We start from the raw sequence: 26,847 nt of genomic DNA on the forward strand, positions 1-26,847 counted from the left end.
ATTTTTTGTCTGTGTTGTATCTTTTTCATTGTTTCACAATGAATTATTGCACTAAAAATCAACCTAATAACTTACTCATGTATTTTCACAGTAGAGGATTTATTGTGTAAATTATGGCACACCCAGGCTATGGTATAATTTTAAATGATTATTTTATGATATATTGAAAAATTACATAATGATGCTTATTGATAAAATAAAGATAAAAATATTTTTAGCATGATAACTATGTATAAAAAATTATTCATTAAAAAAACTTGTAGATATTATTCCATAAAGTTAGCTGTGATTATTGTTTTGTGTTATGTGCTTCTCTTGTTTTTTGTGTTGTTATTAATTCTCTCTTCCCATATTTTCTACACTAAGTGTGTATTATTTTTTTTATTAAAATAGAAATATTTACTTTGAAAAATGGCTTGAGATTATTTAACTATTAAGAGGCAGGGCCACCCTAACCAGTTTGGCTCAATGGATAGAGCGTCGGCCTGTGGACTCAAGGGTTCCAGGTTCAATTCCGGTCAAAGGCATGTACCTTGGTTGCAGGCACATCCCCAGTGGGGAGTGTGCAGGAGGCAGCTGATCGATGTTTCTCTCTCATCGTTGCTTCTGACTCTCTATCCCTCTCCCTTCCTCTCTGTAAGAAATCAATAAAATATATTTTAAAAAAAGAGGCAGGGCCAGGGTTTGATTTAAGGAATTCTGTCTTTGAGTCCACTGCCCATTTCATTTTAACACATATTAGCATATATAATCTGCCATTCTTTACACAAGATACTGACTAGTTTTATAGTGGTCCACAAAACAGAATAACAGGGAGACAAGCATCAAAACAAATAAGTATAAACTTATAAACCGTAATAACTGCTTCAAAGAAAAAATTAAGTTGATTGATATTCGAGAAGAAAACAGCAATAGGGCCCACAGATTGAGTGACCAAGAAAGGCCGCTCTGCAGAATTGACCTGTAAGCTGCTCTCAAAGGAGGAGATCATGCCTAGGTCTTTCTGCTCCATCACCGGAAATGTTGAGGGAGGGACTCGGGACAGGGATGTGACAGAGGGACACTTTACTAGAGAAGAGGACAGCCAGACGAGTGATAAGCAAATGTGTGGACATTAAACAGGCAGATTTCATCCCACCCTGTGGTATAAGTACTACAGCAGCTTTGGGAGGTCTGGAATTCTTCCTGGAGATATAGAAGGAGAGGTCAGATGGCCATCTAGTAAGATTATTTTGTAATGGATTCTTTATTCCTCTAAAAGACCCATTTAATTTTTAAGCTTCCTTGAATGTGTAATAACCTATGCCTTCATTGTTGAGCATAAAGCATGGAGCTCTTGGTAGCTGCTAAGATGAATTATCATCGTTGCCACATATTACCCTCATTGAGACCAGGCACAAAATAGGTACACAAGCAATGCACATTTTTAATATATCAGCTGATACATTTGCATCCTGTTTATAGGATGAGTGATTTGCTACATCGAAGAATGAAGACGATTTGGTTCTGGCATGACGTTTTGTACCTTTTGTTTAAGGAAGGATGGGACCACAGAAAGAACCTAAAGATCTTACATAATTTTACCACCAATGTAAGTTCTCATTTTTTTTATTGTGATCACACATACATAACATAAAATTTATCATAATAGCCATTTTAAGTGTGCCATTCAGTGACATTAGGGGCATTAACAATGTTGTGCAACCCCTACCACTATACTTTCTAGAACATTTATAAGTGCATGACTCCTATGTTTGTTAACATACCCAGTCATTAATCTTCCCTACTGGGGGATGTTAGTCTACTGGGGGAGGTTGTCTATAAATAAATAATTACAAAATGTGATAGAAGCTATTATAGTCTATTAACAAAATGGGTGCTATGCTAAGATAATAAAGATACAAGGATCTGTGATATAAGAATCTTCTGCAAAATGTTTGGATTAGGCAATGGTTTTCAAAGACAAAGGGCATTTATAGCAGTATCTTAAACTGAAAAAAGATAAAAATTAACTAGATATTATTATTTAATTTTTAATGACAAGGAAATAGTAATGTTCTGGATATAGTCTGTCTTTGTGTTAAAAGTATGTTTATGAAAAGGCAAACATCAATTGAAAACATGCATTATAATTTAAATGTACTGATAAAAGTGCTGAAATAATTATATTTGTTCTTTGCTGTAAATTTTAGTTTAAAATATGATGGCATTGCTTACTGACCATGAGGTACTGCCTCCACCAACAGATCAAGTTGTTAGAGTCCCTAGATGTTAGATGACTGAGATGTTGGAGTGAGCTGCCCTCAGTGGAGTATAGCATAATTGGCTGGCCAGAGGTGAACGGTGAACAGATTGTATTTTATAGGTCTAATTACACTTGTCTTCAAATTTCATGCATTAATATCAGTATCAATAATGAATGAATTCCAAATTGGATGGATAATATCAAAAATTGCATACTGAGTGCCAGGCACTAGGGGATCCACCAAGAATCAAAGAGAGGACATGGTGCTTGCCATTATGGAACTTGGCATCTGTTCATTCAAAGCAGAATCTTGTTTGGACAATTGCCTGAAAGGAGGAGAAAGTTGAAATGTGTAACCAAATTAAGCTCAGGGGCTTTCATTCTTTTATTCATTCAACACGTACCTGATGAACATTTTTAAATTGCCAAGCAGTGCTCTAAAGTTTGGAAATATATCAATGAATAAACACAAAATTGCTGCTAAAGTTGAAGGAGAAAGTCACTAAATAACAAATACAATTTCATGTGGTAAGTGAAATGGGAAAAAAAATGGTAAAATAGGCTTAGGAAGAGAGTGAGTGCTAGGGACTAGGGTAGCAATGACCCTGACAGTGTGACAATGGGCAGCGGAGATCTACAACTAAGGAAGAAGCTAGTCATGCTGGTTTCTGAGGCAAGAGCATTCTAGGCAGAAGGAGCGGCAAGCATACAGGTTGATTCTTTTCTCCAATACAACACGTAATTAGAGTAATCTATAATTAATCTATTATATAATGATTGTGTTCTCTCCACCACCCCTACTTTTTCTCATGAGCTCTTTCAACTTGCTGGGGCCCTATTCAGGAGACTACCACTCTATTCCCATGTTGGAAAGGCTGCAAAAATAGTCCTTCAAAACAATCTATTTGTCTGACATTAACTTTGTTTTAAAAATGTTATCAAATAACGCCCTAAAAATGTTCACAGAAAGCTTTACTATGTTTTCACAAAAACCTAAGTTCCTGTTGAGTGAGACAGAACAGGAAAGGCTTAGAAAAAAATCTGTTAAAGAAGCTAGTATATTTTCACAGGAAAATGGATTATTAGGCCATATCAAATTCCACACAAAAGCATGTGATCATTTAAATCATACAGGTCATCAAGGAACGGGCCAATGAAATAAAGAGAGATGAAGAAGGTAAAAGTGATGACAAGGGCACGACCCTCTCCAACAGAAAACGCAAGGCTTTTCTCGACCTGCTTTTAAATGTGATGGATGATGAAGGGAACAAGCTAAGCCTGGAGGCTATTCGAGAGGAAGTGGACACTTTTATGTTTGAGGTATTTTGTGTTGTCATGTTAGTCTCAGGTATCATCATTAAACAAATTACAGTTCCTGTTACATAACAAGAAAATGTTTGTTTTTAATCTTGGGAGTTGAAAATGCTAAGGATGAAGAAATAGCCAGCACTAATACTTAGACGTGTTAAAGCATTTAATAGTAAAATTAGAAATAACATGAAATAGCAGGAATTATTTGTAGCCACATTTTAAAATATGTTGGGATCCTTGGTATAGGGATGATCTGTTCTCAATTTCTTTTTAACTTAAAAAAATAATATATAGGAATTCTTTAAAAATGTTTTTAGCGTTTTTTAAAAGTCTTATCACATTTTGAAGTAGCTTCTTATAAATGATGAAGAGTCATTATATTGTAGTTAGAAATTACAAAGTTTAAGACCCTAATTAAATACCAGATCAACTTTCTTCTTCTGAAAAAGCTGTAGACTTGTATGGTTATTTTTTTTCTTCCCAACATCAGGGAAGTTTTTTGTGATTATTTCTTCAAACTGGTTTTCTATTCCTTTCTCCACCTCCTCTCCTTCTGGCACCCCTATTATGCAGATGTTGTTTCCTTTCTTGTTGTCCCAAAACTCCCTGAGGTCTCCTCCTGCTTTTCAAGTTTCTTTTCCTGTTGCTGCTCTGTTTGTGTGTTTTTTCCTACCTTGTCTTCTAATTTGCTGATGTGGTCCTCAGCCTCTTCTAGTCTGCTATTGAAGTTTTCTATTATGTTTTCTAATGTCATTCTTCATTTCCTCTTGATTCCTTTTCATGTTGGTGACATTCTTATGCTTCTTCTTGTACTTCTCATTGAGTTGTGTGTATTTGTCATCCAGACGTTTGAGCATCCTTATAACCATTACTCTGAATTCTTTCTCTGACAAGTTACTTGCCTCCAATTCATTCAATTCCCTTTCTGGTGATTTTTTTTCTTTCCTTTGGGGATTGTTTTTATGTCTCTCTATTTTTTAAAACAATTAATGTTTTAATTGTTTCTATGTCTTAGATCCAACTGCTTTGCTACCCAGGTTCTTTTGGAGGTGGTGCTATGTAGTTGGTGATTTTGGGGACCCAGTGGTGCAGTCTCTCAGATCTCCTGTGTTTGGTGATATAGTGGAGGCCCTTACTTGAACTATTGGGTTCTCTTGATGTAGTTGGGTCTTAAATGTTAATTTCTTATTCGTGGATGAAGTCTCATCACAGATTGGCAATGTGACTCACCCCCAATTTCGTTGTCCAAGCTATTGTGGATGTGATTGTGGTTCCAGCTCTTGTGGAAAGGGTTGCCTGAGGTCTCACTGGTATGTGCTCACTATGAGTTCCCAAAGTCCATGGGCTTGAGAGAAATTTGTCTTGGGGCCTGAGGCTCAGGTACTGTGACTTTGGCTGGTGTTGTGTGACTCTTGCTGGGGTAGCGTCATTCTATAACTCACTAGGAGGGTTCTAGAGCCCATGACAGTCAAAGGCGGCTGTCCTACAGTCTGTGGTTGAGGCAGTGGGACTGTGGCCAAAGTGATTTCTCTCTCTAAATCACGAGAGGGTTCAGGAGTCAGTAGCTGGGGTTGTGGGAATCTCGGAGTCTGTGGCTGAAACAATATGACCTTGTGGGGGAGGAGGTTCCTCAGTAACTCACCAAGGTGTCCAGAGGTAGGCATCTGGGAGGGGCATATGGTGGATCCTGTTGAGGGAGCTGTGCGCCCTTGGTTGGAGAGGCACACACCCAATGGCAGCTCACAGAGGGGCCCAGGAGCCATCTGCTGGGTCCGTGTGCTTGTGGGACCTACAGCTGGAGCTGCAAGATCGTGATGTGCAACTGACCTGGAGGACAAGTCCCAGTTTCTGCTTGGGGAGCTATGCTACCTTAGTTGGATACGTGTGCCCAGGGGTGGCTTACAGAGGCACCCAGGAGCTGTCTGCTAGGGTGGTGGGCTCAGGGGCCTTGCATGCTGAAGCGGCACTACTATGGGGACTGGATGCTGGAGGCAGGGTCGTGCCTTGCGGTGACTCAGAGAGTTACCTGTGAGCCGCCACTGGATCTTGGGGCTCGGTGCCTGTGTGCTGGATCGGTGCGAATGCGGTGACCAGAAGTCTGCAGTCGAGGAGAGGGAAGTATGAGTTTCTGAAGCCGGGGTCTTCAGCTCTTGGTTGGATATGAGTGCGTCCAGCGGCTGTTCACAGATGCCGGAAGCCGGTCCATCCTTGTTGCTTGACACAGTCGCTGCAGGAAAGAAACATCTGCACAGCATATGTTTCAAGGGACCTGGCATATATAGCATATTGTTCTTAATATGTTTGCTCTCCTTAGTGCCATGTGTTTTAACCAAGGTCACCTCTCTGAGAAAGGTTGTTTCCTCAGGTGGGGATTTTTCCCTGAGGTTAGGGAGGGGATACAACCCCTTAATTAAGTGCCAGGCGGGTAGTTAAGCTACATAATCTTTACTCCCTGGAATGGAGATAAGAAATACCCTAACCTTTGTAATAGAAATTGACAGGATTAAAATCGGCTGGTATAAATACGGATGTAACAAGACAATAAACGTCAGATCCTAACCAGAACCTAGCCAGAGAACATGGCAAAAGATCCTGGACAGAACCTGGCTACAGAACTTCACTGGAGAACCTAGACAGAACATGGCAAAAGAACCTGGATAGAACCTGGCTAAAGAACCTGGTGACTGAACCTAGCTGGAGAGCCTGGAGAACCTAGCTGGAGAACCTAGCGAGAGAACATGGCACCAGAACTTGGTTGGAGATCCTGACCAGAACTTGGTTGGAGTTCCTGACCAGAACTTCGCTGGAGATCCTGACCAGAACTTTGCTGGAGATCCTGGAGGGAGAACCTCGTTATGCTGATGAACTGAACCCAGTCTTCATGTCATTCCTTCTTCGCCGACTCCGTCCACACCTTTGGGGACCCCTGGACCTGCTGGGGTTGGACCCCAGCACACAGAGGCACCCAGGAGCAGCCTGCTGGGGGGCGGACTCAGAGGACCTGTTTGCTCATACCACGTGACCACTGTGTCTGTGGGCAGGCATATGAGAAGGGGGAAGTCTGAGTTTCTACTGCTGGGGCCATGTGCCCGTGCACCCGTGTTTGGATACGTGCAAACCAAGCTTCCAAAGAGCCGTCTGCCAGGGCAGGGGACTCAGGGTGCCCATGCACTGGATTGGCGTGACCATGGTTGATTTCTTCCCACCCACTCACACACCCACCCCCTCCTCTGAGATGGAACAGACAATCTGTTCCATGCTTCTGTATCTATGCCAGGCCTTTTATGCTCTGGTCTGGCTGATCCTTGCCCTGCGCAGTTCCGCCAATGCACTTGTTGGCTCTGTGCGTTGTGTTTGCTGCCTTTGGGTCGCAGACAAAAATAAAACAGGAAATTCATTTTCAAATTCAAGAGAAGCTATTAAAAAAGTTTTATAAGAGCACTTCCTCTATGACTTTGCTAAACAAATGAGTGACATGGGCCAGCTTTTGTCTGGAGTTCAGAGTCATTTCTGTAAAGAAATTGCAAGTGTGAGAAAATACAATCATGCCACAACAGAGACTTATAAACTTTTTTAAATTGCAGAAAAGTCCTCAACAATTCCACTTAGGAGCTAAAATAAGCCCTTCAGAGACTTCTGTCCAGGAAATGAAATATTACAGTGGTCATTTGTGTTGCATAGGGTAAATGGACCAGTAAGATTTTTAATATTATTTTTTATTTTTCAAATACATTTTTTTTTTCTGAAGAACTTACCATTTTGCATGTGGAGTGTCCTGGTGAGATGAGCACAGGAAATAAGGGGCTGATGCCTAAAGACACTGAACAAACAGAGAATAAGTTCATCCAGGGTATCACCCTCAGTATTGGAGCTGGAGTCTCCTCACCCCGGATCCCCCATGCTCCCCGAGGTGAAGAGTGTGGACTCTGCTTTGTCATCAGAAACTCTGAGGTTCCTACTCTTGCCTCTACCTCCTATGAAGCTGTTGGGACCTGGGAAAGTCATGTAGCATCTTTTGGGGGCTCAGTTTGTCATCTCTAAAATGTGAATAGGAGGATCAAGTATCCCATGGAGAGTATACATATATATTGATTTCAGAGAATATATTTTTATTGAAGGGAGAGGGAGAGACAGGAACATCAATGAGGAGAGAAAATCATTGATTGGCTGCCTCCTACATGCCCCTACTGGGGATTGAGCCCACAACCCAAGTATATGTCATGACCAGGAATCAAACCATGACCTCCTGGTTCATAGGTCGATGCTCAAGCACTGAGCTATGCTGGCCGGGCCCCCAGGGATTTTCTGTGAAGAATAATTGAGTTTATTTCTACAAAATGTTTGTTATTTTGCCTCAAACTCTGCAAGATTTAAATGGGGCAATTCATCAAATTCTTGATGTGGAGACTGTTGCTCAGTACCAGCCGTGTGCTCCCTGGTGTCCGAGTAAAGCTGACCGTACAAATGGGGGACAGTGAATAAGTTCAGATCTGGCCACTTGGCTCAGGAAAGTCACACTTTTATTTCCTCAAAAACAGTCCAGTGCACGGAGTGCCCTCGGAATGCCTCCTGTTAGCCCAGCCCAGCCATCTCACCAAGTATGTGATCTGTCGTATTGAATGTCCCTGTACCCAGAGGCATCCCCTTTGAAGGGATTGTTCCATTGGTTTGCTCCCCACAGAGGTAAAATACTGTATAAAATTAACTTGTTCTGTCTGGGCTCACGTCACTGCTGTCAAATCCAGAGCCAATTCAAAATAGAGTTAGCATCCCTAACCTTCTCAATAGAACTCTGCTTTCTAAGCTATTTTTTTTTATTTTACATTTGTAGGGCCATGATACAACTGCAGCTGGAATAAACTGGGCCTTGTACCTTCTGGGTTGCTATCCAGAAGTCCAGAAAAAATTGAACAATGAACTGGATGAAGTGTTTGGTATGTATGGCCCTTTCACTACTTACACGGAAGGTCCCAAGTCACTGAAGCAAATGACATTCTTGCTCATTAAGAATGTGCAATTGGGTCTGTTCTAAAGACACTGTAATAAGCAGGAAGGCTGCCATATGAGAACCCTTCCAGGGCTAATGTCCTTTGTAAGACCTCATCCATTTGTTTACAGGCGTTTTTTGATTGCTTGGCATGTGACTGCACCAGGCTAGATGCGGGGGCTACACTGATAAATGTCACTGTCCTCAAGGACCTCATGCTTCATAGGTGAAGCAGACACTGTGTAGACAGTATCAAGTCATGGCTGTGTGCTTGGGCGATATGAGGAAGAAGGGGCTAGCGGAAAGCAGACATGAGAGGTGAAGCTGGTTAGTGGGTCAAGGAGAGCTGTTCCATATAGGATTTCCATGGGTTAAGCTGATGGGACATACATTTCTTTTGTCCACCAGTAACCTGTAGGTAAGGGCTCCTAGGCTAATGCCTGTAGGGTTGTTGGGAGAATCCCGGGCTTGCTCTTTTCTCTCTCTGTCATTTTCATCATCGTGGATTTTGTTTTCTTTGTTGTTCTGAGCCTCATGTTTATCTCTAAGGCAAGAAGAAAGGGGAGGAAGGGATGAAGGATAATATTAGTCTCCTTTGACTGCTGTCACCAATTCTGCAACCTGGGTGACTGAGCCCAATAGAAATTTATTCTCTTACAGTTCTGGAAACCAGAAGGCCCAGATGTGTATCTCTGAGTTAAATCAATGTGTTGGCAGGGCTGCACTTTTTGGAAGCCCGAGGAGAGAATCCATTCCTTCTGGTGACTGCCAACATACCTTGGCTTATGGCCACATCATTCCAATCTCTGTCTCCATCTTCACATCACTTTCTCTTCTCTGGGTGTGTGTCAAATCTCCCTCTGCTCTCTCTTATCATGACATTCGTGACGGCATTCTTGGCCCACCTGGATAATCCACGATCATCTCTCTATTTTAAGATCTTTGATAAAATCTTCAAAAGCACCTTTCCCCCAAAAAAGTAATATTTAAAGGTTCTAGGGATTAGGACTGATATATTTATTGGTCATGATGAGCCTACCACAAAGGAACTTTGCATTGAGCCATCAACTTAATCCTTTGTTTAATCAGATTAATCACATGTCATATGGCTGCCCATGGCTGGGAAGAGAAAGGTAAAGGTTGGGTTGGCCAACCAACCAAGTGGTATCTGATGGAATTTTCTAGTGCAAAGTGGGGAAGGAATAAAAGGAAAAGAGGAGGGGGTGGAAGACATTCTAGAAAGAGAGGCTCCAGTTGCACAATGGCAAAGTGGAGAAGTTGGAAGATAATACTAAGCATTGAAGGACAGGTGGAATTCAGAACATTTGTTAGAACCCATTGAGAGGTGAAGTTGGAAAAGTAATTTCATGTCCAGATGGTGTGAGAACTGGATTTTCATACCAAGAGGGAAGACTTTGTTTTGTAGAATGGAGATGATCTAAACTTCTGGGCTCTGTTTCTGTCATCATTTCATTTTTCCTGTATCAAGTTGAATTTCTCTCAGATTGCCTCCGGTGGGCAAATTGGGTGTTCTAGAAACCCAGGGTCTTTTGGAATGTTGTCCCACATTTGTGTTTTTTACAATTTCTAGCCCAATGCAGGTGTCACAAATGCTTTTGGATCTCACATGATCAGTGACACCATTTTACTAGAATTTTTATTCTGTCACTTCTCATGCTTTTGCTAATTGTGCCTCACTTCTCTTCTATCCCCAGTATTAGTTCTAAAACTTTTTTGAGCATCTGATCTTTGGATATTGAGATGTAAGTATTCCTCCTTTTTTTTTTTTTGATTACTGGGATAAACTTTACATTTAGTTGATATTGAGATATAAGTATTTATTCCTTTTTTTTTGTCCTGGGGTAAAGTTCATATTTAGTTTCATTATAGGAAAGCAACTGGTACACTTTTAATGTTTAAAATTGAGCATTATCTTTTCTTTCCAGTGAAACAACCAAAAAAATAAAATAAAATAAACAGGGAAAAATTACAATAGAGAATGACGGGTTCCAAATAAAATTCTGCAGGTCTGCTATTGTTCCATTGAGTGTCAGGGTCCTAGCCATTATTAGGAGATAATTTTATTTTAAAAGTATCATATTAAACTGCAAGGAAGTCCATTAAACATCACAATTAAACATACCAAAGTGGAAGCCTTTTTATCAAAATGCCTACTTACCTAACCCAATAATCTCATATATACCCTTTGACCTTCTATAAACCCATTTTTTTTTTTTTTAGTTTAAAAGATGTGCCATACAAGAGAAAGTAGACAGGTGTATATTGGTAAATGCTAACTGTCCACATTCACAGAGGCACAGTGTAATCTGTGTGCTCAGTGTACAGAGAAAGGAGGAAAAAAGTTAGAATTCTTTGCACTACTGCGCGGGCTGAGCCTCCAGCCTCCAGTGGAGCAAGGTAAGCAGAAGGTTTTTCTTTACCACGAAGCACAGGGGCATTGATTCCACATAGTGTTTGTTGAGTCAGGAAGGGATGAAAATGAAATTGGACTTGTGTGCATGCATATTAGCCTAACCAATAGACACAGACAAAAGGAGCTGAGGGCATGAGTGGCAGCGTAGGGGGGGAAAGGAAGGGATAGGGACACATATGTAATACATTAATCAATGGAGAAAAAAATAAATAAAAATCAATGGAAAAAATAAAAATACTTTTAAGAGTAAAAAAAAAAGTGAATTTGGAAGAGAAAGCGTTAGAGATTCTTTTCCCAATCTATTCTATTCAGGCATTTCCCCCAAAAAAAAGTTGAGAAGCAGGATGTAAGGGAGAGAAAAGACTTCAAGAGCAGAATGACTGAGCCTAAGAGTAAAGCAAAACAAACAAACAAAAACCCAGACTGTAACTTGCTCCCAGTGACTGGAGGAAACTTTTAAAAAGAAGGTTGGAATCCATCCGTGTTCCTTAGTCACCGACTCCTTCATCCTCATCAGCTTCTTCCTTGGTAGCTTTGAATCCTCTCCGTCTCCCCCTCCATCATCATCTTCTCTTCTCCTTCCCCATCTTCATCTTCCATATCAGGAAGCAAGTAGTAATGAATTGGATTTTGGCAAATACCACCTTCAATGATCTCTCCCAAGTTATCTGCACCTGCATCAGAATGGCCATAAACCAGATTTTTGTTTCTCAGCCTCTTCCTGCTGGCTTTATCCTGCATTGGCTGTGAACATTTCACCAAATCCTTTCCAGATATTTCATGGACTTTGAAAATGCATCACGGCTTGCACTCAGATGAAATTCTTTGGGTGCAACTATATTCCAAGGAAGGGTTTTCATCGCAATGAAAATCTGTTTTGTGACCTGATTTATTACTTTTCAATTCTGTACTTCAACTCAGATTAAATAACACAGTGCCTTTCCATGTGTGTCTCCGAGCAGTGCAGTCATAGAGATGGTTGCAAATGTTGTTGCTCGAAAAGTTGGTATTTGGGCCATCAATTCCTACCTCTTCTGAAAAACAATGGTTGGCAGAATTTGTTATATGTCCGCCTTCAGAATCTTCTCACTGGCTTGTTCATTGAGTTGGTCTGTCTCATTTTTTGCTTTCTCAATATGATCACTTGCTTCCTGCCATGTTTTTTTCTCCTGTTGGCAGGTCCAGGAAGCCATTTTGGTTTCTTCTTGAGGTGGGAATGGAGGGTGTTCGGGGGACAGGCTATGGGGAGAGTCCAAGAGTCTGACCCGGGAGAAGGTACACTTCTGGAGGAGGCTCTGAGAATTTAAAATTAAATGTTTTAAACTTATAGTTTCATGCATTCACAATGTTATGCAACCATCCCCTCTATCTAATTCCAACCCATTTCAGCAGCCAAAAGGAAACCCTGCACCATTAATCAGCCACTCCCCATTTTCTCTTCCTCCAGCCCTGGCAGCACCTCATTTACACTCTGTCTCTATGGATTTATTTTCTCTGAGTACTTCCTCCAAATTTAATGGTAGAACATGTGACCTTTTGCTTCTGGATTTTTTACTTAGCATTATTGTCTCATTTTATTTTGATTATCTATACTATTAAGAATTTTACTTTAGCTGTTGGTATTTAACGTTCAGTATATTGATGTTATAATATATTCTTTTTTGATGTCTTATCTGCCAGGCCCAAATACTTCTTTCATTTATTTTACTCCATGTATTTACTTTGATCAGGGAATTCCGATCGCCCTGTTACCTTAGAAGACCTGAAGAAACTTAAATATCTGGAGTGTGTTATTAAGGAGACCCTTCGTATATTTCCTTCTGTGCCTATAATTGCCCGTGGTCTCAATGAAGATTGTGATGTTGGTGAGAATTCTTTCATGAGAGTAGTGGGGAGAGTGGACTTTCCTGTGTCTGTCTTGCTCTGTTCTCATGACATATCAACTGCCTCATGACAGGGGGATACAAGGTTGTGAAAGGCTCTCAAATAGTCCTCGTTCCCTACGCACTGCATAGAGATCCACGGTACTTCCCAGACCCTGAGGAGTTCAAGCCAGAGCGGTTCTTTCCCGAGAATTCGATGGGACGCCATCCATATGCATATGTGCCCTTCTCTGCTGGACCCAGAAACTGTATAGGTTTGTATCCATCAGAATCGGTTTGACATTTTAGGTGCACATGACAGGGGTTTCTTACAATAATGTCTTTGAGATGTGGTGTGTCAGATACAAGTCTGTTAAAACACTTGTTTTATTTTTTTCTCCCACTCTACTATGACTGTCGTAAAGTATATCAGTTTTCTAGGGCTGCTGTAACAAAGCACCACAGACTGGGTGTCTTAAATGACAGAATTTTATTTTCTCACAATTCTGGAGGCCAGAAGTCCCAGATCAAGGTGTCTGCAGGGCTGGTTTCTTCTGAGGCCTCTCTCCTTGGCTTGTAGATAGATGTCTTCTCCCTGTGTCTTCACATAGTTTATTCCTCTTTCTGTGTGTGTGTGTGTATGTGTGTGTTTTTAATTAATCCCCACTTGAGGATATGTTTTTATTGATTTTTAGAGAGAGAGGAAAACATTGATGTCAGGGAAACATTGATTGGTTGTCTCCCATACATACCTCAACCAGGAATCTAACCCACAACCTAGGTATATGCCCTGATGGAATTGAACTCACAACCTTATGCTGAATGGGATGACATACCAACCAACTGAGCCACCCAGCCAGGGCTTGATCTCTTCTTTTCATAAAGACACCAGTCAGATTGGATTAGGGCCCATCCAAAGGACCTCATTTTATTTTACTCACTCTTTTAAGGCCCTATCCCCAAATGCAGTCACATTGTGGGGTACTGAGGGTTAAGAATTCAGCAGATGAATTTGGGGGGAATACCTTCAGCCCATAACATAAAGCATAACCAGTTTCATGGTAGAGTTTTAAAATGTAGATCTTTGGATTGAAGTAGAATATACTTTATATGGTAGAAAGCTTATTTATAACAATTAGTTTATTTAACCTGTTTTTATTTCTTTTAGGACTTGCTTTTTTCAGAACCAAAATAGAGAATGCTCAGCATAGGACCAGCAGAAGTATTTCAACAAAATGAATGCACATTGCCATGCATTATACACACTTTTGGCTTTAGTATCTCTGGGGTTTTACTGTTTATGTAAATGCAGGCATTGGTACAATGAGGCCTGGTAACTCTATAGTAAACTACATAAAAGGCCCAGTAGGAAAGCGTTCTAGAGTAGTGGTTCTCATACTTCAATGAGCCCAGGATTCACCTGGGTGCTGCGTGGGCTGGATTCTTTGTCCTCAGAGCTATTCAGATGCACTGGGTGGGACCAGGGAAGGGCACTCAAGAATCTATATTATTAGGAAGAATCCTGAGTGATACTGGTTCCCGCAGGGCCTACTGTGAAAATCTAATATCACTTGCTCCCTCTAATCGTACCTGTTCTTTCTCCCATTTGAGATATGTCTGTAATTAAGATCATATTATTTACATTAATTTGAAGGTCAAAGGTTTGCCATGATGGAAGAAAAGGTCATTCTTTCATGCATCCTGAGGCATTTTTGGGTAGAATCCAACCAGAAAAGAGAAGAACTTGGTCTGACAGGAGAGCTGATTCTTCGTCCTACTAATGGCATCTGGATCAAGTTGAAGAGGAGAAACGTAGATGCATCCTAACTCTATTATTGGGCTGTGCCTTAGTAGGAATAAAAGTTTTTCTTTAAGAGAAACTTTGCATTTACAATGTTTAGATCATGTGTTTAATACTCTTAATCCCTACACCAAACTTTTTCTTATCACCACTTCCCTTGGGGTCAAGTATTCAAAAAAGAGATATTTTTTTATATTTTCATCACCACCATTATCTTACCCTTGCTCTTGATCCCAACGGCGAGTTAACTGATATCCGTACCCAAATAAACATATACATTTTTCAACAGAGGGATCCATAGGCCAATTCAATTTGAATTGACATACCCAAAGGATATGTTAATTGAATTTCCAGAAATTTGTTAAGGTATTCTTGTTGAACACAAATATACATATATACTTATACATTTAATTTGTAAAGGGTAATTAAATACTTAGGCTTGAGATTAGGTTTTAAAAATTATATTAGTGGCATCAGTTACTAGAATAATTATGATGATGATACTTTTCAGATTTTATCAAGGAGAGCAGATCATTTACAAGTTGACTCATAAGTTCTGTTCCTATTTCCCTTTTTTAAAATAAATATTTATTGTTCAAATTATTACATTTGTTCTTCTTTTTTCCTCCCCATAGTTCCCCTCCACCCGGTTTCCACCCCACCCCATGCCTTTACTCCCCCTCCCCCACTGTCTTAGTCCATAGGTGTAAGATTTTTGTCCAATCTCTTCCTACACCCCCCCACACCCCCTTCCCCCGGAGAATTGTCAGTCCACTCCCTTTCTATAACCCTGAGTATATTCACCAGTTTATTCTGTTCATCAGATTTTTTATTCACTTGATTTTTAGATTCACTTGTTGATACATACGTATTTTTTGTCACTTTGTTCATAATTTTTATCTTTACCTTTTTCTTCTTCCTCTTCTTAAAAAATACCCTTCAGCATTTCATATAATACTGGTTTGGTGTTGATAAACTCCTTTAGCTTTTTCTTATCTGTGAAGCTCTTTATCTGACCATCAATTCTAAATTATTGCTTTGCTGAGTAGAGGAATCTTGGTTGTATCATCTTGCTATTCATCACTTTGAATATTTCTTGCCACTCCCTTCTGGCCTGCATAGTTTTTGTTGAGAAATAAGCTGACAGTCATATGGGTACTCCCTTATAGGTAACTGTTTTTCTCTTGCTGCTTTTAATATTCTCTTTTTGTCTTTTGCCCTTGGCATTTTAATTATGATGTGTCTTAGTGTGATCCTCTTTGGATTCCTCTTCTTTGGGGTTCTCTGCGCTTCCTGGACTTGTAAGTCTATTTCTTTCACCAGGTAGGGTAAGTTTTCTGTCATTGTTTCTTCAAATAGGTTTTCAATATCTTGCTCTCTTTCTTCTCTGGCACCCACATAATTCGGATGTTGGTACTCTTAAAGCTGTCCCAGAGGCTCCTTACACTATCTTCATATTTTTGGATTCCTTTTTCTTTTTGCTTTTCTGGTCAGGTGTTTTTGGCTTCTTTGTATTTCAAATCTTTGGCTTGATTCTTGGGATCCTCTAGTCTGCTGTTGAATCTCTGTATATTATTCTTTATTTCAGTCAATGTATGCTTAATTTCTGCTTGGTCCTTTTTCATATACTTGAGGGTCTCATTAAATTTCTCGGAGGTTTCTAGAAGATTCTTGAGTAACCTTATAACCGTGGTTTTGAACTCTATATCCAGTCATTTGCTTTCCTCCATTTTTTTCATTTATGACGTTTCTTTGTCTCCACATTTTGGCTCCTTCCCTGTGTTAATAGAGTGGCCTTGTGTGCTAGGTGTCCCTATAGGGCCCAATGGATCAGCCTCCCCAATCACCTGAGGTGGACACTCTTGGTGCACCCATTTGTGGGCTGTGTGCACAGTCTTGTTGTAGTTAAGCCTTGATTGCTGTTGGTATCACTAGGAGGAATTGACTTCCAGAACAATTGGCTGTGAATACCAGCTGTGTCTACAATGGAAGAACTGCTATGCTGGAGACACCCTTATATGGCAGGAGTTGCTTCAGTGGGGCTTTGTTGCTCACCGAGTCTGCCCTTTGAGTGTGTAGCTTATGGATGTGAAGAGTTGTAATCCGGTATGGTCTCACACTGAACACTGGGTACACTGGCTCTTGGATCACCAAGGAGGTGCACAGTCAGCCACTCCCTGAGGCCACCCAGCAGGAGCTACAGGGAGATCTGCAGATTCCTCCTCTTTGTTTGGGGTTTGGAAGTGCCCAGATGAGGCCCAGCTCTGAAGCAAGGCAGTCTGCTGCTGCCAAGTCTTGGGCCTTCTTTTGGAAGCTTTGGAGCTCTCTGACCCAGCTGCAGTGTGTTAGGTTAGGCTTTGAAAGGACAGGCCATTCATATGCGAAAGCCACTGCTCACGGCTTTGGTGGGGTGGGGTCTCAGAAAATCACCATGGCGGAGCAAACAGCAATGGCTGCCAGTCAGTCCTGCACTGGAAGGTTCCCACATCTCCACATCTCTGTGTCCCATTCCCCCGCACAGAAACAATGATTGCTGCAAGCACCTCTGAGAGGAAGCCACCCTCACTTTCTGGCCTGATGTCAAACAGTCCAGTTTTTCCCCGTATGAGTCTAGGTCTCCAGAGTCTCACCCAGAACTGGAGTTCAGAGCAATTGGGAGCTTGTATCTCCCTCCCGATTGAAAAAAACAACAGCGCACCCAGTTGCCAGCCCATTTTGCGCACACCTCCACACCTCCGTACCAGTCTCAATGTGCTTATTTCTTTCCTTCTAGTTGTAGAACTTCCACTCAGCCAGCCTTCCTGTGGTTTTGGATGATATTTGTTTTGTATTTTAGTAGTAGTTGTGAGAGGCAGCAAGTACAGGTGTTTACCTATGCCACCATCTTTCCCTTTTAACTGTGTACTATGGCCTTCATTTCATTTCATTCTACATAACATCACAATTACCTTTACACATCATATGTTATTGGGAGAGATTCCTCTTGGTGATCTCCAGTCCCTCATAATGGCTTTTGGAGCTGGAAGCACCTTAGACCTTATCAGGTTATACTCTTTTTCATTCCAAGGGGATAAGATCAATCAGAGGTAAGTTTCTATCCAAAGTCATACCACTAGGGGGTGACAGAGCTGGAAATAGATAGAGGTCTAGACTCTAAATCTCTACTACAATATGCTATTGCTTTATGAAACTCGGGTCTGTAAATGGGTGTATCATTAGAGCACAGATCTTCTAGAATTCTCCCATCATTAATGAGAAGAGAAGCTGCACATGTATAGTAATCCAGCACTTAGTTTAGGGTTAAACTACTGGGAATCTCAATCTTTCAGAACATACCAAGAACGAATCATAAGGTAAACTATGGACTTCGAGTGATTATAATGTGTCAATGCAGGTTGATCAATTATAACAAATGCACTGTTCTGGTGGGAGATGTTGATGATGGGGAATCTGTGGGTATGTGCGGGTAGAGAGTATATGGGAAACCTCTACACCTTCCCCTCAATTTTTGCTGTGAACCTAAGATCACTCTAAATAAATAACTTCTTAATTAAAGTTCATTTATCTCAAAATCTTTCAAAAATTTTTAAATTGGGAACACTAAAGTGATTATTTTAAGCTTAAATTCAAATATAAACTCTAATTATATAGGAAATATTAAAATTTTTCACATGAAGAAGACATGTCATTGGTCCATGACATCGGTGAACATAAAATGGGTGCCCATCAGAGCTACCATCCACAACTGTTATTTAATGGTTCAGTCACCTTGTTAAGGAAATCTTAGTTTACCCAGGTGAGAAAGTGTATAAGATTTCAGTGAAAATCCAGACACCACTTCACTGACATTCATTATTCTGGTTGGTGTCCCTGTTTGGGTATTCTTCAAAAGACAAATGTTACTGAAAATAAAACAAAAATGGAAAATATTTTATTCTTCCAAATTCAAGTAAGAAAACTATCAGATGATGAGGCATTCCCACTTGGAGACTGCCTGAGCCCTTCAGCTAAGGAATTACTCTGAAAAGCATTGTTCTGCAGGCTGGACAGCTGGGTGGCGTCCCCACTCTGCCAAGACCTGGTGGTTCTGTGAATTTTGCCAACTCGATATTTCATCAGTAAAATGACAACGTGAGAGAGGGGTGAGACGACAATGGGGATATAGGAATTAATGACGTCTCTCTCTCTTTTTCTTTTTTAACTTAGTGGAGTAAAAAATAGTTTATTGACTCTCACTGTGTTGATTAGAATCTTAGTTGCAATATGAAAACTGGAGCTCATGAATACTCTGACTTTTTCCATAGCAGAGTATAATCAGTATTAGTGGAAAACACTACAAAAAGTGGCTGTAACAAGTTCTCCCTGCCCAGTGGTTTAAAAAATGACCTAGTATAAGAATTTAGAAATTTCTAAAATTTACCCGTAAAAGCCTGTTTTTAGAAGAAAGCTACTTCAGTATAAGCATATATCTCATTACATGATTATTTTTCATTTGGTAAACAGATGAATGTGCAGATGAATTAACGGTATTGTATTATAGCAGCAAAACTGGTCTTGGGTGTTGTGATCAAACAGAAAGGAAGGCAGGGAAGAATCTCCACATGGTGCTCCGGGTAAGTAAATGGCCGGGTACCTTCTATGTCATTAAATGCATATCTCTACCACTCAGAATATTTGGGGTAAATAACAAATCAAGAGTGCTCCTCCAGCCCTAACTGGTTTGGCTCAGTGGATAGAGTGTCAGCCTGTGGACTCAAGGGTCCCAGGTTCAATTCCGGTCAAGGGCATGTACCTTGGTTGTGAGCACATCCCCAGTAGGGAGTGTGCAGGAGGCAGCTGAGTGATGTTTCTCTCTCATTGATGTTCCTAACTCTCTATCCCTCTCCCTTCCTCTCTGTAAAAAATCAATAAAATATATATTTTTTTAAAAAGTGCTCCTCCATGACTAGTTGGTTAGGCCAGTCAAATCATTTTAATGTACATGCCGACTGATCTCTGGAAATGAATTCTAACATTAGTGGTTAGTTAAGGTGGAAGAAAATGCAAATGCAAAGTTCACTCACAAAATATAATGTCTACCCTCTAGTAATGAATATAAATTTTAAAAGTACTTCATACAAAAGAACACATCAACAATTTTTTTAAAAAATTAAATTCTTGGGCCACAGGCACTGTGAAGTGTGGATGCTTACTTCTCCAACAATTTCTTGAAAACACAGAGCTGTATTTCTCATTTGGAATACTTCCTTTATCTTGAAAAATGTTTTCTCACACGTGGTGCCCGTGAACTGCGCCGGCACCGCCTTGCCCTGCATCTGCAGCTGCATCTGTGCCTGCATCCTGGCGATCATCTCCTGCATGCAGCGGAGCTCAGCTTCCTTTTCCAGCAAGATCTGATCTTTATTCACGTCCTCATTTTCCACCTTCCTGCTGCCTCTTGTGAGCCTCTCAGAACGGAAGTTCTCATAGTGAAGGTCCTGCATGTGTGTGATGAGCATTGTCCTCAGCTTCAGAAAGTCTTTTTGTTCTGGGTTCTCCACCTCCACGACACCCCACGGATAGAGGCGGCCTCGGACCTTCTTGCCTTTGGCTTCTATCAGCTGATGGGATCCAACCATAGAGAATGGGATACTGGCCTTGAGAAGTCTGGTCTGCTCTTCAAAATCTTCATCTTCATCTGATTCTGCATCAGGTAAGTGATAGATTTTGATGTTATGTTCTTCAATTTCATCCAAAATTCTTTTCTTCAAATGCTTCAGAGTGGGGGTTTCAGCTTTCACAATGACAGGCACAACATTGACCTTGTTGTGTATCGTCTTCATAAACGCAACATCTAAGGGCTTAAGTCTGTGTGCAAAGGGCGAGATGAAATAGAAGCAGCAGTGTACCCTGTTGTCCACGATGTGCCGTCGGTTGAGGCCGCTCTGGTCATGTAGTACCGCTCAAACTGCTCGTCGATGTAGGAGATGATGGTCTTGAAGCAATCCCTGCAGTTGATGGCATCACCATAGCCGGGTGTGTCCATCACTGTCAGGCGCAGCTTGACCCCTCACTCTTCAATCTCAACAGTAGAATCCGCAATTTGGACTGTTCTTTCAATTTTCTCTGCAGCTCCAGGTATGATTCTTTCTGGGTAAAGATCCGTCAAGAACAGGCTGTTTATAAGAGTCGATTTTCCTAGCCCCGACTCACCGACCACCATTAGTGTGAACTCAAAACCTTTTTTCGCTGATTTTCGGTGAACTTGGTTAGGAAGATTTGCAAATCCAACACAGCCAGGAGTTTCTGGATTTATAAACTGAGTTGGTTGTTGCTTAGACATCTTCAGTGAAGTTCCGTCAACCGCGGAGGAGCCGAAGAAGAGCCAACCGACTGCGCCGCATATCCACCCAGCACCTGCCATCTGCTCCAAATTCTCATTTCTTAAAGTATTTAATTAATATCCATCCTTGTGAAATAATTTCCATAACTCATTCTCCAAAACTTACTTAAACAACCTCAGTACAAAAGTTCTCAAAGAAAACAAATAATGAGGCTCAGGGTGTACAAAGATTAAGGCTTCTCAGGTAACTCCTATTTAGTACAAAAAGTTCTGTCATGAAGATCTGAGTTTGTATTCCTGTTCTTCTGCCTCTGTGGTCTTGGGCAAGTCACCTAGCTTAAGTTTCTGTCATCTTCGGAATGGGGATATTCTTCATAGAATTATTATGAGACTAGAGGCCCGGTGCAGGAATTTGTGCATGGGCGGGGTCTGGCTGGCCCACCCCAATGGGGCCAATCGATGGGGCCCATTGGGTGGGCCAACCCTGGGGAGAGGACGAGGGAGGTTGACCAACTGGCCTGCCCCCTGGTCCAACTCCTGGTCCAGGGGACAATTTGCATATTAGCCTTTTTTATATAGGATTTGAGCAGCAAAGCCCTTGTAAAATACAGTATTGCCATGACTGAGTTTTAAAAATTCTCAACTCCACCAGAGCCCCTACAGCTTGCATTTTATCTTAACCTCACACAACAGAAAATAGGCTAGACACTACAAGAGGAACATTTAAAACTCACAAAAAAGATAACTGAATCACTGCGTGTCCTGGATAAAAGTGTGCTAAACTTCAGCAACAGTTACCGCACCCAGCCGGTTTGGCTCAGTGATAGGGCCTCGGCCTGGGACCAAAGGGTCCAGGTTCGATTCTGACCAAGGAAGGTACCTCGGTTGCAGGTCCCTCCCCGGCCTGGGCCCTGGTCAGGGCTCCTACAGGAGGCAATCAATCGATGTGTTTCTCCTCATCTTTCCCTTACCCTCCCACTCTCTCTAAAACCAATGGAAAGATGTCTTCGCATGAGGATTAAATAACAAAAACAAACACTAACAGTTACCTGGGCAAAATTCTCCAACCTTTTGCTGATCCAACTGTTTCTTACAGCAGCCAATATAGCACAAGTCAGATCTTTTGTAAGTTACAATTTAAGGAATGCTCGAAACACAGGAACCCCACCCCAAAGGATGCTGATACAATCAGGGACCCGGCTTTATGTTACTTTTGGTTATGAACAGCCAAAATAACATTAAAATAATATAATACAAGTGGCTACTAAGACCCCGTTAAGCTTGGGCCCGATCCCCCAGGGAGCCGGCCTAAGCCAGCAGGTGGACATCCTCAGAGGGGTCTCAGACTGCAAGAGGGCATAGGCCAGGCTGAGGGACCCCCTGAGTGCACAAATTTTTGTGCACTGGGCCTCTAGTACTTAAATATTAAACATGAAACCTTAATAATTAATTTGGGAGGGGTTGTTTTGTTTTATCATTGTTTTGAAAATAAATCTTTGATACTTTGCTTTCCACTATTGTGCTTTTTGTGAATGGAGAGAGCAGAAAGTTAAAATCCAAATGCTAGTCATTTGAACTTATTTCCCCGTTTCTATTGGATTTCATATAGCTATAGTTGATTATACAAATCTCAAACATCTCAACTTATTTCTGAATATAAAAGTTATAATATTTTTCCTACCTTTTTTAAAAAAAGAGAATACAGATTAATCATTAGACATTAAATCTAATAAAAGAGAAACATGCAAATTGACCGTACCTCTGCTACACCCACAAGCCACGCCCACAAGCGATGCCTAACAACCAATCAGGAGTGAATATGCCAATTATCCAACTAAGATGGCGGCGGCCATGGAGCTGGAGTTGCCCCCGGCAATGGAGGAAGTGAAGCTTCCCATCTTCCCTGCCAGCCCTGAGCTCCGCTGAAGGCTACAAAGTTTCAATTATAGAAGATAAATAAATATCAGATACCTGCTTCCAGCCGCTGTGGCCTCTGCTCAAGGAGGGGCTGGGACCTTGGGTTTCCAGGGGCAACCCAGGCTTCAAGTGGTACCAAGGCTACAAAATTTCAATGATAAAAGATAAATAAATCCAGATACTTGCTTCCAGCCTGCAGCTGAAGGGGCTGTACCCAGCCTGAAAACAGCCCTAAGCCCCTCACCCAGGCTGGCCAGGCACCCCAGAGGGACCCCCACCCTGAAAGGGGTGTGGGCAGCCTGAAAACAGCCCTCAGCCCCTCACCAAGGTAGGCCAAGCACCCCAGCGTGACCCCGACCCTGAAGGGGCTGTGGCCAGACTGCAAACAGCCATCAGCCCCTCACCCAGGGTGGCCAGGCACCCCAGCGGGGACCTCCACCTTGAAGGGCGTGTGGCCAACCTGAAAACAGCCATCAGCCCCTGCATGTTTTTGTGTCTTTTTTTACTTTAGAGAGGGAAGAAGGGAGAGAGAGAGAGAGAGAGAGAGAGAGAGAAACATCGATGTGACAGAGACCTGATCAGGAATTGAACCCACGACCTTTTGGTGTAGGGATGACACTCCAACCAACTGAGCCAGCAGGCCAGGGCAAAAGCTAGTATTTATTCATTCTAGTAAAGCATCTTACCACATATGTGGTGTGGGCATTGCTTGAAAGAATGTCCAGAAATGGCTACTGTCTTGTCTACCCTTGGCAGCATTTCTGTAACACTGTCTTTCAGGATGCAAGTAAACCTGTTTTATTAAAAAATAACAACATTACTGGGTGGATATTTATATTTTAAAATAATGCACCTCAGGGTGTTTTCCTTTATTTCCATCACCATTTATTCCCCACTACACTCTCTTCCACTTCCACCCCCTACACCCCACAATCACTACACTGTAATGTCAGCATACAGAAAGTCAAAGAGAAGGAAGTAAACTACTGTATCTCACACCAAAAGAAATACTTTCTTAGCAAGACTGTGAGTTTGGTTGTTTTCAGCCCAACATCCCCACATTTAAAAGATCACATGTAATAATACTGCTTCCTAACAGGAAAGGGTGTGGGCAAGCTATGGCCTGCAGGTTAACGCAGCCGGCTGCCTGTTTTTGTATAGCTCACGAGCGAAGCATGGTTTCCATCTTTTAATGGCTACATTTTAAACGATTATATATACACACTTATATAATATTGGTGAATTTGTCTCTGGACCTATAAAGCCTAAAATATTTATTCTCTGCCTTGTCAAGAAAAAGATTGCCCACTCTTGTTGTAGAGTCCAGAACAGTGAATTTTGTATCTTCAGGGTGCTATGGAATTATCTGGGAATGCAGCAATAACACACAAAAATGTTGATCACTTAATTTGGCAAGAAAGCTTTATTATTAAATTCTCAAGTTCCCCCTCGCTGGTTTGGCCCAGTGGACAGAGTGTCGGCCTGCAGACAGAAGGGTCTTGGGCTTGATTTCCTGTCCAGGGCACATACCTGGGTTGCAGGCTTGATCCCCAGACTGGTTGGGGCGCATTGGGAGGCAACTAGTCCATGTGTCTCTCTGATATCGATGTTTCTCTCTCTCTCTGTCTTTCTCCCTCCCTTCCACTGTCTCTAAAAATTAATTTAAAATATACCCTCGGGTGAAGATTAGCAACAACAACAACATTTTCAAGTTCAGCATGGAAACAAAAGTGGTGGGTAGAATGTTCTGAAATTTGACTATTGAGACAAAACTACCAATACATTTGTGAATCTTGATAAGATTTTGATTAATAGCTATACATTACCTTTGGGGGACAATTCAGATGATATAAAAGGATCTTTTTAAATTTTTTATGTATTTTGTGTAGAATGATGTATGTTGAAATAGTTGAGGGTGAAGCATTATGTTTTCAAACTATTTCACATTGTTAAACATGTTCAACACAGATAAATAAGACACAATGTCAAAAAGTATTGGTGGTGACAGGGCATCACTGTATTCTTTCATCACCTTATAAAATTTAATTTTTTTCTAATAAAATTATTAGTTTAAATAATATCAATAATCAATAGAAAAGCAAAGGGACAAAATGATTAATAGTAATAAAGGTAAAGAGAAATAAGAAAGCGTGCCATTAATATTGAGGACACAAGGGAGGTTGGACAGTCCATCCTGAGAGTTATGACAATTTCTCCTGATCTGCCTAAACACCATATTCTTCTTATTATTATTATTATTATTAACCCTCACCTGAGGATATTTTTCCATTGATTTTCAGGGAAAGTGGAAGAGCGAGGGAAAGACAAACGGAAACATTGATGTGAGACAACCAAGGTACATGCCCTTGATCAGAATCGAACACAAGACTCCTTGGTCTATAGGCTGATGATCTATCCACTGAACCAAACTGGCTAGAGCTATTTCCTAATTTCCATTGAAATTTCTTCTTTGACCCATATTTATTTAAAAGGGTATTACTTAATTTTTAAACATTTGGGGATTTTTCAGTAGTCTTTTATTTTTTAGCTCAATTCCACTGTGACTGGATGACATATTCTGCGTAATTTTAATTCTTTAAAATTTGTTGAGACTTGCCTTGGAGCCTTGTATGTGGTCACATTTTGTGAGTGTTCCATATGCATATGTAAAGAATGCATTGTCGGGTCCATTGTTCAAAGTATGTCCATTTAGTTATCACTGATTGTTTATCAATGAAATAACACTATTATTTTACAATGAAGAAATATAATAACCTGAGAAGAAACTCATCACAAAGAAAAATTAAATTATTAACTGTAATAGAATTTATTTTATTTGAAATATTTTTACCTAGACTGCTGTTTTTCACATATGCTAAAAATGTTTATTATGCATAAAATGCTAGCAACAGTAATAGAAATTAACTGTAATATATGTTACTTTAAAAGTAAATGCTTACCCTAGCTGGTTTGGCTCAGCGGATAGGGTGTCAGCCTGCAGACCAAAGGGTCCTGGGTTCAATTCCGGTCTGGGCCCTGGTGAGGTTTGTGCAGGAGGCAACCAATCCATGTGTTTCTTTTACATTGATGTTTCTCTCTCTGTCTTTCCCTCTCTCTTCCACTCTTCCAAAAAATCAATGAAAAAATACCCTCAGGTGAGAATTAACAACAACAAGAGCAAAATAATAATAATAAAAAAATAAAGGTAAACATTTAAAAACAATAAGTGCTTAAGTTTTCATCCTAAATAACAAATAAACAAAGGGGCCAAAATTACTTGTATTGATATATCCTTCTGAATATTGGTTAAGTAATTTGTAAACAAATGTAGTGGACATTATGTGAAGTGAAAAATTAATAGCAGTAAATTATTGAATTGTATCAAGTCTAATTGTGTAAATATTTGCATAATATTTTTCAGTCCAAAATTGCATGTATGTGTGTGTATGTGTGTCTTGCATTAAACTGACTGCTTTATAGAAAACTGACTAATCAATGAGGCAAATCCAGACATCTGGTTATTTTTATAAAATTCCTCTTAAATATAATTTAAATGTGTGATGTGAATTTGCATATGAATATAGGTATAGGAATGAATATAGTTAGAAATATACATATAGACATAATTTCCCATGACTATAAACTCCTTCAACTCACTTTCCTTCCTGCTTTGAAAACCCCTGTAACCTTAAGAGGAAAATAAATAAAATGATTTTATTTCCTCCCTTCCCTGCAGTGGATGGTGTGAGATTTTCCCACATGTATGTATGTGGCTGTGGCGTGATTTCTGTCTCTGGGCTTATGCCCTCTTGTTTTTTAATCAAATTCAGGAAACAAGCTATTTCCAGTTCATACTCAAGGTAAATCTCTACTTACCACCAGAAACTGAGGCAAATAAAATGAAATGTACCATTTGGTATAATAAAATCATCCTACAAAAAGAAAGATGTGCATGTTTTAGAACACAA

The 26,847-nt window shown here is 40.6% G+C and overlaps 1 protein-coding gene and 1 pseudogene across 1 annotated transcript in view; one reads left to right on the top strand and one right to left on the bottom strand.

Annotated features, from left to right (window-relative positions):
- Nucleotides 1–15,243, top strand: part of LOC139005924 (cytochrome P450 4V2-like) — a 32,092-nt gene extending 16,849 nt beyond the window's left edge. Inside the window, exons 6-11 of the mRNA XM_070408237.1 lie at nt 1,465–1,591; nt 3,380–3,565; nt 8,388–8,490; nt 12,708–12,842; nt 12,935–13,114; nt 14,494–15,243. Coding sequence (XP_070264338.1) covers nt 1,465–1,591; nt 3,380–3,565; nt 8,388–8,490; nt 12,708–12,842; nt 12,935–13,114; nt 14,494–14,666 — 904 coding nt within the window. The 3' untranslated portion in view covers nt 14,667–15,243. The remainder of the gene's footprint in view (nt 1–1,464; nt 1,592–3,379; nt 3,566–8,387; nt 8,491–12,707; nt 12,843–12,934; nt 13,115–14,493) is intronic.
- Nucleotides 15,244–19,783: 4,540 nt separating this feature from the next.
- On the bottom strand, nt 19,784–21,024 carry LOC139005925 (septin-2 pseudogene; annotated as a pseudogene).
- Between the last annotated feature and the right edge of the window lie 5,823 nt (nt 21,025–26,847).

The sequence above is a fragment of the Myotis yumanensis genome, unplaced genomic scaffold (genome assembly GCF_028538775.1).
Source record: "Myotis yumanensis isolate MYYU_CA2020_CCGP unplaced genomic scaffold, mMyoYum1.0.hap1 SCAF_3, whole genome shotgun sequence".
Taxonomy (NCBI): Eukaryota; Metazoa; Chordata; class Mammalia; order Chiroptera; family Vespertilionidae; genus Myotis; species Myotis yumanensis.